Raw genomic sequence first — 15,806 nt, 5'->3', positions numbered from 1 at the left:
TTCAAGGAATAATACAATGAATGTGCTAATCCCTATGGGTTTTGAATTAATACATGAATCGTCAAGTCATAGTCACGTTTTTTAGTTTAGTTTTATTCAGAAATTCAAGCTGAAGGAATGAACTTTTTCCTGCTGGTTGAGAAAGACAGACGACTAATGATGAATTCTGGCCATGTCAATAACTTGAGGTCAGGTTTTCTTTGAGTTGAGTGAAGTTGGTGGCGAACCACAATTCTGGACTCCTGATTCCTGAAGATTCCTCGAGCCAACACACAAACCCTCACCTCTTCCTGTCATGGCGGCAGGACCAAACCAGGGCTAGCACCCCCATTCCCTACACTCTGACATGCAGCCTTACTGTTTTTACTTGGAAGAGGCTATTTCAGCCAAGCGCAGTATGGCGTTAAGTTAAATTAAGTGTCCACCATATTATAGCTGTGACTTTAAAAAAATAAACGTGTTAAACATTCTTACTGACCTGGTTGATCTTAGCGCTATGGTTAAAAAAACCCTGTAAAGTCATTTTATTGATGTGTAAAAAAAAAGACCGAGCTGCAGTTTAACCTGTGTGTGAGAGAGAGAGACAGGTAGTGTCGCACGCCGGGAAGTAACTCCTGGATGTGTTAATTACCTCGTCTGACCTGATTCCCTCCGCTTCTACGTCTAGCGCGTGACAGACAGAGACAGTGATCTGTGGCGTGGGACTGCAGCGGTGTGTGTGTGTGTGTGTGTGTGTGTGTGTGTGTGTGTGTGTGTGTGTGTGTGTGTGTGTGTGTGTGTGTGTGTGTGTGTGTGTGTGTGTGTGTGTGTGTGTGTGTGTGTGTGTGTGTGTGTGTGTGTGTGTGTGTGTGTCGCAGTGACAGCTCTGTCAGTTATCTTTCTGCGCTGACAGACGATGCGCATGTCGACCAGCGGTCCCAGCACGCACAGCGATCACATCCACGCACACGCCGCCGTAACGCACGCACCTCACCTGCCAATCATTGTGTTCTGGTATTCCCACCGCTGTCTTCTCTTGCTCTTCCTTTCCCTACACCCCCCTCCCCGTCTCTCCACTCTTGTCTTTAATCATTCTGTTATTTTTCTTTCTTTTTTAAGAAACTGTTGCCCTGAAAACTGGGTCTTTTTTTTTCCTCCCATGGGTCTCTGTGTTTTCTTTTGTTTTCCCTTCTCTCTTTCCTCTCATTGCCTCTCCGCTCCTTCTCCCGCCCACTCACATCTTACTGACAGATTAAATGTGGAAGGCAAGGTCTGGTAGACAACAACAATGAAAAAGAGAGAGAGAGAGTCTCTCTTAGTTGTGTTGATCGCTAATTAGCCGGCCGGTCTCATCTTGCGGCGGTGGATGTGGTAAAACAGGATGCCCTCTCCGGGGTCGGTGGGCCACAGCCTCGCGCATAATCCCATCTCACACACACACACACACACACACACACGCTTTGTACTCGTGAGATTGTGAGTTTGGCTGCCGGCTTGTCGATTTCTCAGAGGAGGCTGGTGACTGAAAAAGTTTAAGGCGGGCACGGTGAATCGGTACCTGTGCGGTAAAAGGGGGGGTTTCACTAAAAATAGAAAAGCTGGGGTTCACCGCCCCCTCTATAGCAGACATCATCAGACATCATCAGCAGTGAGCGTCATCATCGTCGCTCACTGTCCGCTGTCTCATATTTTATCTTGAATCGTACCCACAAGCAATAAGTCAAGCTTTTCAAGACAGACAAGCGTATTTCGTAACAGAATGCGGAAAGATTAAAAGCTAATGGTTATTGGGATCCGACCCAGTGACGGCGTGACGGGACACGGTGCGGTTCAGCGGGTACGGAGCGTCACAAACGCTGCCTGGATGAGCACTCGTATTGTCACTGGGGGCCACCTACGTTAAAATACTAATGCACTCATGAATGAAAGCACCCGGCTAATGGCACATGTTACATCATGTTGACCTTATTATAAATAGAGACGCTGTGAAAGGGTCGCCTCTCTGGAGCTCCGGCTGATGTTGTAGGAACAGACAATTTATTGCTGCGTTAAACAGCGCCAACGATAGAGTGTGTGTTGGTTCTCCTTTTAGACTGTGTATGAAAAGATGCTCATTCATTATTTCATTCAATTAATGTCATTATTTTCCACTTGATGAGTTTTGGCCTAATGCCTTCCACAGACATAACACAGGGTGCACAGGAATAGTTAAATATTTGTGGAGGTACGCATATTTTTATTTTATTTAGTCTTGGAGTTAGATGAGAAGAAGCTCAGTACCACTCTTGTGTCTTTGTGCTAAGCCGGAGCCAGGAGGTGATTAGCTTAGCTTAGCATAAAGACTGGAAGCAGGGGAAGACAGTCACGGAAAAACATCAATTTGTGAGTCTAGGATGAGTTGCATGAGTCAGACACAGTGACGTTAAACCACACATTGTCGAGTTTAAATTTCTGTTTGTGTGCGTAAATAAGATACAACGGGTTTGCAGCCTTAAAGGTTGCATTCAGGGCATACTTTTTCACCCATTCCAGTCTCTATGCTAAACTACGCTATTTGCCTCCCGGCTCCATGCTGAACCCACAGATATGATCTGCTACGTGGACCAGATATATTTTTCTCCCCCACTGTTCCTCCACATCTCAAAGACCCACCAGACGTTTTTCTTGCGGATCAACTTGAAAACGAAACAACTGTTGCTACTGTTCCTCATGAATTCTGAAATATATTAACCTTGGCTGATCTTGTTTTGACAAAAAAAAAACAAAGTTGTCTCCCACAGATAGAAGCTTCTAAAAGCTACGGGCGATAGCATTTAGAAAGGTCTGACCCGTATGTCAGCACCAGGGTCTGTAGTAGCATGGGATAAGCACTCTGTGGGAGTCTGAAGGTCAAGCAGCCGTTACAAATCACATCACATTCAAGACTGCCGGAGTTCATGCAAAAGTCTGGACTGAAAAAGAAGCACTTAAACACAGCGCCGAGTCAGAGGAACGGGAATCTTGCCATGAATTGTGAAGAACAAACAGTCGGGTCACAACGTTTATGTGTCTGACAGAGGAGGGATTATCAGGGTGTTAGTTTCAGAGGAAGGCCGCATGTGTTGGACGTGAGGTATCACAGCCACAGACAGCTTTGAGTGTTATTCGTGATCTAAAACAAACCATTCGGCCTCATAAATCTAGTTGGGTATTTTTACCCACGTTACTTATCCTCTGGTGGATTCTTTGAAACTTAAACCAGCATTCAGCTTTCTTTCTTTCATGTTTTCCTCCCTTGAGTTTGATTCATTTCCAGACTGACCTGAGTTACCCTGTGTTCTTGTTTTTTTTATTACTGTTAGCCTTTACCGGCTACTCTAATCACACAGCGGGAGAAGAATTTCAGCCAACGCTCGCTGCAGATCCAAAAAAACGACTTGTTAGCAATTCAATAACCAGCGGGTTTGATTGGTGGCAGGCGGCGTGTCGGCCTCAGCGGGGGGTGCTAACAAGCTTCTCTTCTCTTTGTGTGTGTGTCCCCCCCCCCTAGTCATCTGGAGTCGGATCGCAGCGCCCTGAAGAGAAGGGAGTGGGAGAGGAGGAACCAGGAGGTCCAACAGGATGAAGACCTGTTCTCAACCGGATTCAACCTGTTTGGAGAACCTTACAAAGTAAGAGATCATTCACTAGTTAATCACGTATGCTATATGCTTTGCTGACATTCAGGTGATGAGATTAATACACTCTGGTGGGAGGCGGTTGGCATAACGTAGAATAAAGATTGAAGTTTTATCAAGAAATATTTACAGCATGTAACTCCACCTAAAGCCGTAAATTGGCTTTTTTTTGTTAATTTGACATTTCTGTTTGTGTGCAGAAAGGGCCTTAATAATGAGATTCAACGTGTTAATTATTCAGCTTTAGAGGTGTTGGTGGTTGGCGTGAGCCATGTGAGCGTTAGCTGTTTCCCCCTGCTTCCATAAAAACGCCCTGTTTGGACTGGATGTGTTGCTCCGGGGGAGGTCTGAGGCTAATAATTACAGCCCCAATTACCTGCTGTTTTACATCCAACTCACTGGTCCTCCTGTAATTTATATCCAGACCTCCTTGTATTTTAAAGTGGATCTCTTAGTTGTTCTCTTCTCCTTCTACCTTTTTTTTTTTCTCTCTATCAGTGTGACATTTGACTTTTGTGTGAAAATGGATTCAATCCAAAATGTTTTGCTAGTACGACACGTGTTTGAGAGCCAATACGGCAACAGAAAAACTGTAATGTTAATCCCATTCGAATGGGGCTTAACAGCTCTGTACGTAGTGGACTCTTCATCTAACTCACAATTATCTTCAAGAATACTTTTTCCAGCGAACAGTAACCGTCTGAATGTCAGGACTGTAACGTCGCTGAGCTGCACACAGCATACGCACGCTCATCTTTACAAGCTGGCCGAGCCGGGATGCCGAGTACTCTCCCGTCGCCGCTCAGGAGAAGCTTTACGCTCGGCCGTTAAGTCGTGATCGATCTCTGTGGGGGAAGAACGGCCGCACCTGACACCAGAGTTTCATTTGGGGAAACCGGAGTGAATTAACGACGTCTTAATCAGCGAAGAAAGCAGCCCCGCTTTGTGATTTAGCCTCATTGGAAACAATTTTAGCCTCGCGCAAGCAAGCAATTGAAAGGGATTGTTATTGCAAACCAACAATTATCCAAACATTTATTTTGCCCCATAATGCCCTTTAACGCTGTTTCTTTGCGGATGACGAAGCCGACGAGGGGAAATGGATCATCACAGGCTATTGGAGCCGTTCCTTCCCCTCCGGGGGCCAGCAGTTTAATATCCCCGAGCATGAGGTTGTGGTCCGTTCCGTTCCGAGGCACTCGAGGTGCCATCCTTTTATTTCTTCTTCAAGCTGAAAGCGAACCAGCCATGCATGGAGTCCACGGCCACTCTCCTGCCCCTGTGTTTGAAATTGATTTTGGTTTGTTAACTCTCATTTGCCGCCGTCGGGCACTTCAACGCTCAGTTATGCCGCCAAGTGTATCGACCTTGGGACGGACCGGCTCTGAATGTCGACAGAACGTGTTTAACGGCTGTTGTGTCTGAGCGCAGAGGACACGAGGGCTTCTGGCTGAGGTGCTGCTCGAGGTTCAGCAGCACACGAGAGCTTGTTCTCATGATGAATCTAATCCGAGGTGCCGCCACACTCCAACTAATTGTTTCCAGCTAATTAATGGTGCTGAGGTCAGGTCAAGATGTGTGTGTGTGTGTGTGTGTCTGGGGGGATGACTGTGGACTTTTGGAGTTTAGATTATTACAGTGATTGGAGCCAAATACATTTAATTTATTTGAGCATTTTTGCAAGTACTGGAAGAGCAAATGAGTTAAATATGTTTCATCAGGCTCGCTTATCCATTAGATGACTGGTTACAGAGGATTCTGTTCATGTGATCAAGCGTTACATAAACCTCAATTTAGGGAGGGGTAAACATTTGGGGATCCCTTCCTGTGCTGTTTCCATAATACTTGCACTGATTTGATACATCATAAAACATTTTGATATATCATCTGTTAAATCTTTCACATCTGATTCTTTGATGAGGGTCAAGGGCTTCAGAGTAAGTGTATGTGGACCTTGAGTTGAGATTGTTTTGTCATATGTTACCTTATGAAGCTGATATGGTCAACACGTCAGCAAACAGGCTCATTTAAACATCCAGCATTAGTTTAGAGTCGTGTTTCTGGCCACCTGATAAATGTTAGTCTTTTAGCAAAACGGTAATGCTTTACCATGGTAGCTCCGTAGTTAGCCGAACACACCGTCCCAAAAATAATTAAAGTGAGCTGCAGAGATGCGGCCGAGAGGTACGCATCAGTGTGTGTATGGTTGTTTTGTTAGCCAAACACATCATCCATGCCGTTAGCTTCTAGCCAAACACACCTTCCTCGCCGTTAACTGTTAGCCAAACGCAGCGTCCACGCCGTTAGCTGTTAGCCAAACAAATCACTCCTGTCGTTAGCAGTTAGCCAAACACGCTGTCAATACACCATTAACTGTTATCACGCCTCTTTGGGCACAAAGTAGCGGCTAGGCAGTCGGCGATGCACTCAGCTTTGTTATCACCAGCCGGTTATTAAGAGTAGTGAGTGAGGAGTCAGCAGGCAGTCAATGGCGGTATAAAACAGGAAATTAAAGGTGTTTTGAGAGAGTGTGAGTCACCGCAACCACGAGAGGTCCTTGTACATGCAGCCATAACTCTGGCCACCCAAAATATTATGCAGTTTGCTGCAGCAGAATGCGACATTAGCCGTGGACAGACACAGACGCACACACACACGGAAGCAGAGATGTAGACAGTTCTAGAGCTGAGTTTTGGTGTTCTCTCATTTTGGATTCCTTCAGTAGGCTGCTGAGGATTTCTACATCCGTCATTAATTACAGTGATTAAGTTAACAGGGGAACGATACCTCACGGAGGTAAACGTAATTCAAACAAAGTTTGGAGCAATGATGCGACTGGCCCAGAGGGGGTGACTGCATCCTTCATAAAGAGACGACAGCATGTGTACTTGTTTCATATTCCACCTCTTTCAAACTCATCTTTTTCCACCACACACTTCCCCAGTTTATCTCTCTCTGCTGTTAAACTCGACAAACAGCTTTGGCACACCTTGATACTTTCTTCTGCTGATTTATTCGCCACACTACCAATTTATTTTTATTTATTTTTCTGAGGGTGTTGCTTTACCAAGGCCTGTGCAACCTCACTGCACTTTCTCTGAGTCAAAGTGCTGACTGAACTTACTGAACTGCTCCTTTTAAAGATCTATATCAGCCCTTTTTCATTATCACATAGGATTTATAGTTTTCTATCATTCCTGGTCCCTCTCTCGTTCATTTCTTTCTCTCTCTGTACCTGTGTATCTATCGCGTGTCCGTCACTCTCCTCTGTCTTTCCCTCTCTCTCTCGTCAGTGTTCATTCTCTCTGTCAGCTATTAGCTAATCCCTCTTCTAATCCTGTTAAAGAGCGTTATGCTGTTAGCAGCTATTTGGGATGATCTATTCACACACACACACACACACACACACATAGGTATTCATCCTATCCTTCTCCTCTGTTTTCCATTTTGCCTCTCTGTAAATGTGTTTTCTGTTCCTCTTCAGCCACCAGATCTTTTATTCATGAGCCCGAGATGGAGAAGAGATGAGATAATTTATTCACAGCTAACTTCGGCTTGCCACGGTGTGTAGTGTTTGTGTGTGTGTGTGTGCGTGTGCGTGTGTGTGCGTGTGCGTGTGCGCGCGCACACAGCAGAAATTACATCTGTTAAGATTATTTGAAAGCAATTCTCTCCTTTCTTGTGTGGATCTTTTGTAAATAAGGCGTGATTCTTTGCCCCGTTTCTTTTTGTTTAGTTTTTTTCTGCTTTATTAGAGTGTAAAAATGAAGGATAAAGTGAGGCGTGGTACAAGAGGTGAATGCTGCTTTCAGTCACATACATTTGTCTTGAGGTTTTGGTGTGGACCACAAGGGTCTGTCATCTTCAACCTGCTGTTCACCTATTCATTTTTTAAATAGTAACAGAGATATCCTTTCAGACTGTGTTTCTTAAAAAAACTATGTCAAACACAAGGGTTATCCGATGACATCTCAATAATTTGAGGTAGTCTTTGTGTCTGCCAAACAGAAATTGTTACAGGGGAAAGTATCAGTTAGAGCTTAAAAAGCATATTGAGTCCGAATTCAGGAGACTCATCCGGCTATTGATTTTGGTAGTTGTTAAAAACGGCCCTTGAGAGGTAGAAGTTATGTCTCGGCCACTAGATAATCCTGAGGATTGTGTCCGTAAATTTGAGAGAAACACAACCCTCCATTATCTCGGTCAAATGCAGTGAATGTAACACGTATACGGGGGGGGCTTAGAGCCCTTTAATCACACGAGTTCTCCAAGGACTTCCATCCCATACCAATAGAGTTTAACTCGAGAGCGGAATCTACTCTATTCATCAGTTAGTTGACGGACTGAATATCGATTGGCATCTATGTTGATAACTCATTAGCAGTCTCAGTGACTTTTAGCCATGCTAGCACTCTGGTCCCGACTGAAATATCTCAGCAACAGATGGATTACCATGAGGTTTTGTACATTCGTGATCCCAGAGGATGAACCCCGATGACCTGGATGAGCTCCTGACCTGCTGTAGACGCTTAGTCTTGTTTCACCAGGTTTAAAAAAAAAACATTTGACATTGACATCTTTCTGACATCACTTCACCTTTTTATCCGAGTAGACATTTGTGTGAAGTTGTCATAATTATCATATGGATATGAGTTATGCTCAAAAATGTGTTTTGTGACCACCTTTGACCACCAAATTCTAATCAGTTCATCCTTGAGTCCAAGTTGAAGTTTGTGCCAAATCTGAAGAATTCCTCTCCAGGCGTCGCTGAGAAAATTGCGTTCACGAGAATGGACAGGACAGACGTACGGACTAGCTAACAACTCGGAGTAACAGTATTGTTTGGTTATTGACCGAAGCTGTTTGCATCGGGGAAAAAAACCAGCCAAGATACATGCCTCCTGGAGAAGTTAAGACTTCTGGATCATGTTCACTAACTGATCCATTACTTCTCTGAACTCCTTTTGAAAGTTCAAAGTGTTCAAGATGTGCGGTTTTAAAATAAATGTAGACAGGAAATCGACCGCCTCTCCCAGATCTGCACGATTGGTGTTAAGTTCCGCTGCAATCATTGTGGGGATTACTCATTATTATTACATGTAACTCCAGGAATATTACCTCCGATTAGTTAAGCTCCCGCTGCCTATGAAGGTACGTTCATTATTCATGAATCCATTAACCTCTCCAAATAACAGGCAATTTCATCCCGTCTTGAAAATGAGGCGAAGGGTCTTATTCGCTCCTCCTCATCCGTTTCAACCTTTCTAAACCCACCGTAGCTTTACTTGACAGTCACTCGGTGTTACCGCGGGGGGCGTTGAGCGGAGTGCAGGTTGTCAGATAGCTCGCCTTCATGGCTCCATCGATCAACCCACACAAAAAGAAAAGTTCTGTACAGTCAAATTACAATGCCACGTTTCACACGGATCCGTCGCTTGTCTGCGATTCATGATGAAATGTCTTCATGGCTGCAGATCTTGCATAATTCAGACTGGGCCCATGATTGATGTATTTGCTTCACTTATTTGTCGCTCAGGTAGAAAATAATGTCAGAGGACGGGGATGATGACCTGCCGCTCTTCACTCGTCCCTCCTCTTCCATGGCTTTTTTCCCCCCGGTTCCAAATATAGATCGACTGAAACCCCCGCTGACTGCCCTTGTCCTTTTCCCCAAAACGTGCAGCTCCGTCATTAATGAAGCTGTCAGTGGCTGACACGGAAGGAACTCTCGAGCTATTCTGAGGAACATCTCTGCGTTGGGCGCGGCTGAAGGTGCCATTCTGGCCGTATATCAGCACGGCCCGCACTGTCCTTTCAAGCCCTGATTGCCTTAGAATCCGGGGTCAGGCTAATAATGATTCCTGCCCCATTAATTTTACTGCACCAGCCCGAACGGGACCCTCTTAAGGGTGGCATGTGTTTTAATTAATCATGTCGTCCTGATGTCTGGTCAGTGGTCACCCTATCCGTCTCGCACTGCTCCTCTCCGGATGAATAAAGAGGGCTTTTCATCAAGCCTGAAGAAAAGGAAAATTGAAAGACTTAATTAATGCTCTTGTCTCCCTCTCTCCCTCTCCCTCGTGTTTTTTCTTCCTTTCAGACTAATAAAGGTGATGCGTTGGCCAGTCGCGTCCAGAACACGCTGGGTTCCTACGAGGAAATGAAAGACCTGTTAACCAGCCACTCTAACCAGAGCCACTTGGTGGGAATCCCCAAAGGCAGCAACAACCTACAGACCCCGACCACGTCGACGACGGAGAGACCCGCCATGGAGTCCCAGCTTTTCAACGACGCCCTGAGAGGAGGAACAGGTGGAGGTGGAGGAGGAGCAGAGGGAGGCGGGGAGAAGAGGATGGCAAACGCATCTTCCTCGTCGTCAACTTCCATGCAGCCGCCTGCCGCGACTGCGTCGTCAACGAGCGCCACGGCGATCCCACATCAGACTTCTAAAAAGTCCCGGAGCTCCATGGACTGGTCGAGGGCAGGCCACGGACAGAGCGCCCAGGGGGGGGGCCTCGTTGTGGGCTTGGCACCGAACGGGACGGGGCCGGTCACGGCGGCCACGAGTGGAAGAGGGAAAATGTCTTTACTCGAGGAACAGCAAATGCAAAGGCACGACGAGCTGTTTAGCTCACTCAAAGATGAACTCGGTCTCAAAGGCGACTCAAGCCCTTCTTCCTCCTCTTCGTCCTCCTCTTCCTCGTCTTCTTCCGGGAGAAGGCACGCTTCCCACCCCTCCAAAACCCTTCCTCTTCCAGGTAAGTCCGACACTGAAAGGCTTCAAAGGGATAGGTTGACATTTTGGGAAAAATACAGAGATTTGGATGAAAGGATCGACACCACTCGTGTGTCTGTATGCTAAACGTAGAGGTAGCAGCCAGTTAGCTTAGCTTAGCATAGCAGTAAAAAACAGCAGGAAGAAACGGTAAGCTTGACTCTCTCCAGTGTTACAAAAAACCAGCATACCAGCACCTCTAAATGTTAGTAGTTAACATGTTATTACTTAAAATGGTGCTGATAAGGCGATTTCTTTAGAAGGAGCCAGGCTAGCTGACTCCCAATGCTTCCTGTCTTTATGCTAAGCTAATGCTGCAGTCATGGAGTCTGCAGAATGGGAAGAACAGGAAAGACCCGTTACGTATTTGGAGCCAGTCTTGAGACTAGTTACAAATGTCATAAAGCTCCTTTAACATTAGCGAAATCAATTGTATTATTGTTCCTGTTACATTTACATGTCTTTTAAACAAGGCTACCATGAACATATGTTTCCACTCTTTATGAGTCTTTATGATAACGATCTAAACAACATGACATGTCCTCTCTTGTTAAGAATAATACTAATTAATTAATATTCATTTCCAAAAATGTCAAACCATTCCTTGATGTGGATCGATCAAACCTGCCATCCACACTACAAAAAGAGGACTTCTTATATTTTGATATTCATGGGTAAATGTTTGTATCTACTGGATCCACGAGTGCTGATGAATATTTTCAGTGCGAAACAGACTCCATCACCTTTTGGGCGGGGCTTGTGAAAGTGAACATCTGCATCTGATGATAAACCACATCTTTCTAAACACATAATTTGCTTTGATTGTGATTGGCTCCATCCATCTGGGAGAGAGTAGTTTTTTGGCCTTAGATTCTGACAGAGCAGAGCAATATTCCATTAGAACAGGTGTTGCTGTGGTTATTTTTTACTTTTTATTTTTTTCTTTTCCCTCCATTTTCATTCTCTTTTACAGATGGTGGCAATTTCCGATCTGCCACCATGGACGGTGGCCATTTCAAGTCTTCCACTAACACGGAAAATGGTGGACATTTTAAATCCTCCCCGTTTGAAAACGAGGCCGGCTCCCACCTCTCTACGTCCTCCTCCCCGCTGGCTTCCACCTCGGTTTTGACGACGCCCACCCCCGGCCTGACCACTCCCACGTCTGGACTGACCACCCCCACCTTCCCGCCCGGCAGCCTATCGGGGAAGCCGATCGCGATCCAGCAGAAGCCCACGGCGTATGTTCGCCCAATGGATGGCCAGGACCAGGTGCCGAGTGACTCGCCCCAGCTCAAGCCCCCTCTAGTGGCCACGGAAGGGTTCAACAACAGCCAGGCCTACGGAGGGAACGCCGGGAACGCCAAGAACAAACTGCCAAAACTGAGCCTGGGCCACACAGGGGAGGTAAGGAACAATATTACTAAACATATCAAGTTGTTAAGGGATGAATGCTGTTCTGAAAATGATCCCAACATATCGCATATTATTTACAATTGGGTCACAAATAATAGTCATTTAAAACAAATATATATATATATTGATAATTAAAATGTATTTACTTACTTGTATATACATTTTCATAGTATCTTCTGTGCTAAATATAGTTTCATAAACCACACAATGCAGGCCAATGTCCAGGCCAATGTCAACTTAATACTCGCCCCATTCCATAGATGCAGTCCAAATCCAAACCTTTCCAGAAACCGGTGTAAAATCATTACACGCTCAACAGAAAGTCTACAAAGCTTCATATCTGCATCAAATAACCAAAGTTCAAATGTCTGACTGCACAAAATGACCTAACTTTACTCTAAGGGTGTAAATCACACCGCCGTTCATGATTGTTAGAGTTGGGTAGTTCGATAATAACAGCAACTCTCTCTACTCACCGATATCATGGTGAATATTCACACATTTGGCTCATTGAAATGTCAGATGAATCTTAACAATCCCAAACTTCTTCACACACACACACACACACACACACACACACACACACACACACACACACACACTCACTTAACTCTCTGACCTGAACACTCTCTATCTGTCTCTCACTCACTTTCCTTTTCAAAACGGCAAGAAACACCAGGCTTGATGTGTGTGTGTGTGTGTGTGTGTGCTGTGTGAAACCGGTTGACAGGCGAGTAGTCATCCATATCGAGCAAGCCAGCTGTTCCTGTGCTTTGATAGAGCTTGTGTGTGTGCGTGTGGGTGTGCGCGTGTGCGTGTGCGTGTGTGTGTGTGTGCGTGTGTGTGTGTGTGTGTGCGTGCAGCACTCCAAATGAGCCCGAGATGGAGCTTTGAGCATATGGCACCGGGAAGGAGGAAGCAAAAAGGGAGCCGGGGAGGGAATTAAAATCTACTTTACTTTCAACACTTTCTTGCGGAGGGGTGAGAACGAGAGTAAGTACATTCATGGCCGTGAGTGCTTTCTCTCACTTTGTTTTCACCCACACACCCATGGATGCCGCCGTTATCGCCCCTGCTCACCGTTTAGTTTTCCACTCCTCTCATATTTATTCCGGGGGAGAATTTATTGGAAGGAAAATGCAAACTGGATGCAGGAACCGAGGGGGGGGGGGGGGAGGAGGAGGGGGGAGGAGGAGGAGGAGGGTATGAGAGAGAGAGACGGAGGGGAGACGGATGATAAGAAAGCGAGGGGGATGAGGCACGGAGACTAAGGAGGGATAGAGGGAGACAATGAGCGACTGATTACAGCACCTTATCATGGCTGTGTTTGTTCTGGTGAGATGAGTTATTGGATGTGTTCTGCAGCTTAAACGGAAACGCGGAGGATTGTAAATGCCAAACGGAAGACTCTGAGAGTCCTGCTGCTCCTTTTATGTCTAGGAACCGGGGCAACATGTCCACACTTTACCCTCCGATTGGTGAACCAAACGTCTGGCAATTTAGTGGCAGGTAACACCAGAGGCCCCACGATGCCATCGAATCAGGATACAATACGAAATTATTGCGATTTAAAACATTTCGCAAATTGCTGAGTATTGCGATCTCAAACATTGGGATATATTGGGATTTATTACCTGTTTGCAAACTGCAAATGATGCAGTTTGTCAACATCTGTTTTATCTGATACGATAATGCTTTCACTCGGTTGATCTTCCTTCAATCCATTTCTAATCGGCCTACAGCCAATGAACTCAAATATCTATTATTATCATCATCAACTATTTATCAAAACAAATTTTTATTGATGAATAAATACATTTTAATTCTGTATTATAAGCTGCTTAGAGCTAGTGTTTGGAAGTTCAACAGGTCATATTCACCCTCTAATATCTGTTACTGTGAAAACATCTCCTTCAAACAACCGCAGTTCTACACAGTTTTACTAGATTACACCGCCGTACGGCTCTTCTCCGTTACAACAACAGCTGTTGCTGTCAGAGTAGTAACAGCGCTAGCAGCTCTCCTCCTGCACTGTATCACTGTCACACCAGCATCTAGAAGGCCTAAACGCCCATCTACAGATCGCATACTTTTACTGAAGCTAGGCCGATGAGGATCCCGCTCATTTACTGTATCCAAAATGTTCCCACACTGCCGATTGAAGGCACGTTTTGGCGGACATGAGGCTTGGAGTGTTGGTTGGTCCCCAGCTATCAGTGGTCGTCCTGATCACGAAGATCTTGTGAAGTCAATCAGCAGGGTTGAGTTTCCATTTAACCGTGTTCAAGTTAGTTCAGGTGCAATGAGTGTGTGTGACATACCAGGTTTTGGCTCACAGCTCTGCTGTTGAATGCTCAGTATTTTTGCGAGTGTGTGTCAAAGGGTGTGTGTGTGTGTGTGTGTGTGTGCGTGCGCGCGCGCAACAAGCCTTTAAACTGCTGTGGAAGCTTTCTGTTAGCACTATAGAATTATTGATTCGAGCCCGTTATTCCCAAGTGTGTGTGTGTGTGTGTGCATGTGTGTGTCTGTGGGTGTGGGAGAGAGAGAGAGAGTGATGACACTATTGATTTTTTCCTAACAGTTACAGTAGGCTTAAATCTACCTCTAGACAAACACACACACACACTGCATTATATTTTACTTTGGACTAATCCAGTGTGACATATTATGAAGTTGAGCCGGTAATACTGCAGTGTCATTGCATATTCAAGCAACAATCATTTCAAGGTAAAGTTTCTCTGAGCTCAGATCTGTGTGTAACACCCGGACGTACCAGCAGGAGCTCTAACATCACAACCAGCCGGAAGCCAAATCGCGGCCCAGCGTGAGGCTGGCGCGTGATGCGGGAACTTCCTCCTCCGGTGCGCGTAGGAGACATATTGTGCTGAGTAGGTAATAAAGATGATCTTTATTATCTTCGGATGAAGAAGAACTATAAGTGCTTGAGAGTAAACATTCACCGCTTCACAGAAACACCTGCTTTCAGCTGCTCCCGGTGACATCCGGTTGTCTCCGCTGCACTCTCACTCGGGCAAACAACACTCGAGTGGAGTGGATAAACAAGTGTATCTGTGAGGCAACGAGGTAAACACGGAGGTGACAGGTGACACTTCCAACGGCGCCGTGACAAGTTTCATTTACATGTAGCTCAAGGTACAGAGCCGGTGTAATTTCACAGCGATTTGAGGGCTTTTCCGTGTTTGTTTGTTTTTTTCGTGGTGGCACGCGCGGAGGTGCACTCGCCACTAATGTGGCGGTAAATAAGAAGCTGGGTAGACTAAGGCCTCCAGTCGGTAATCACCACGAGGCCAACGGCAACCAAATCAATTCCGCTCTCAGAGAAAGCATTCGTTCACGCCTCTTTGCATGAGGAGATCCTGCCTGACACACTCGCCTGGTGAGAGTTAACAGGTTATGCAGGGACAGAAGAGATGATGCCTCTTTTAAAGGCAGTTTGAAACCTCAGTGATTAGGTTGTGTTTCATTAGGTTTTATTATTCCAAAATGTACCTTTTTATAGTACTTTTTTCTCCGACTTCAAAGACAGCCGTGCTCGGATTTAATAAATGAACCGGCTCCATCTCTCTCACCTCGAGACACTTGAGCAAAGTGCAAATAGCGCAAAACCGTCACCTGAAGTTACCCGGAATATTTTAGCAGCTGACTATAGTTCTGATCGGTTAAACGCGTAATGTTGGCACCTGTGCGGCTGCCGCCCGAGGGAAGGCGGCGATGAGTGTTGCTCGAAGGTGCCAAGATGATGTCATACGCTCATTTGCCTATTAATTTGCCACATCAGGCATCTTTGAGTTGGATAAATCGGCGTCGGCTGCACACATTTGTGGACAAATGCTTGTGGAGTCATCACATTGACATCCTTCTGCCATGGTTGTTATAATATCTTGTTGCTCTCTGTCTGCTGGATCGGCAGCTCTTTGATAACACAGAGAGAGAGAGAGAGAGAGAGAGAGAGAGATTTC

The 15,806-nt window shown here is 45.5% G+C and overlaps 1 protein-coding gene across 1 annotated transcript in view; it reads left to right on the top strand.

Moving 5' to 3' along the window:
- Positions 1–15,806, top strand: part of aff2 (AF4/FMR2 family, member 2) — a 136,652-nt gene that overhangs the window by 36,662 nt on the left and 84,184 nt on the right. Inside the window, exons 2-4 of the mRNA XM_076103917.1 lie at positions 3,509–3,629; positions 9,736–10,393; positions 11,384–11,817. Coding sequence (XP_075960032.1) covers positions 3,509–3,629; positions 9,736–10,393; positions 11,384–11,817 — 1,213 coding nt within the window. The remainder of the gene's footprint in view (positions 1–3,508; positions 3,630–9,735; positions 10,394–11,383; positions 11,818–15,806) is intronic.

The sequence above is a fragment of the Anarhichas minor genome, unplaced genomic scaffold, assembly GCF_050575085.1.
Source record: "Anarhichas minor isolate MPS153535 unplaced genomic scaffold, ASM5057508v1 ptg000028l, whole genome shotgun sequence".
Taxonomy (NCBI): Eukaryota; Metazoa; Chordata; class Actinopteri; order Perciformes; family Anarhichadidae; genus Anarhichas; species Anarhichas minor.
The sequence above is the reverse complement of the archived record's forward strand: the minus strand, read 5'-3'. Positions and strand labels throughout refer to the sequence as shown.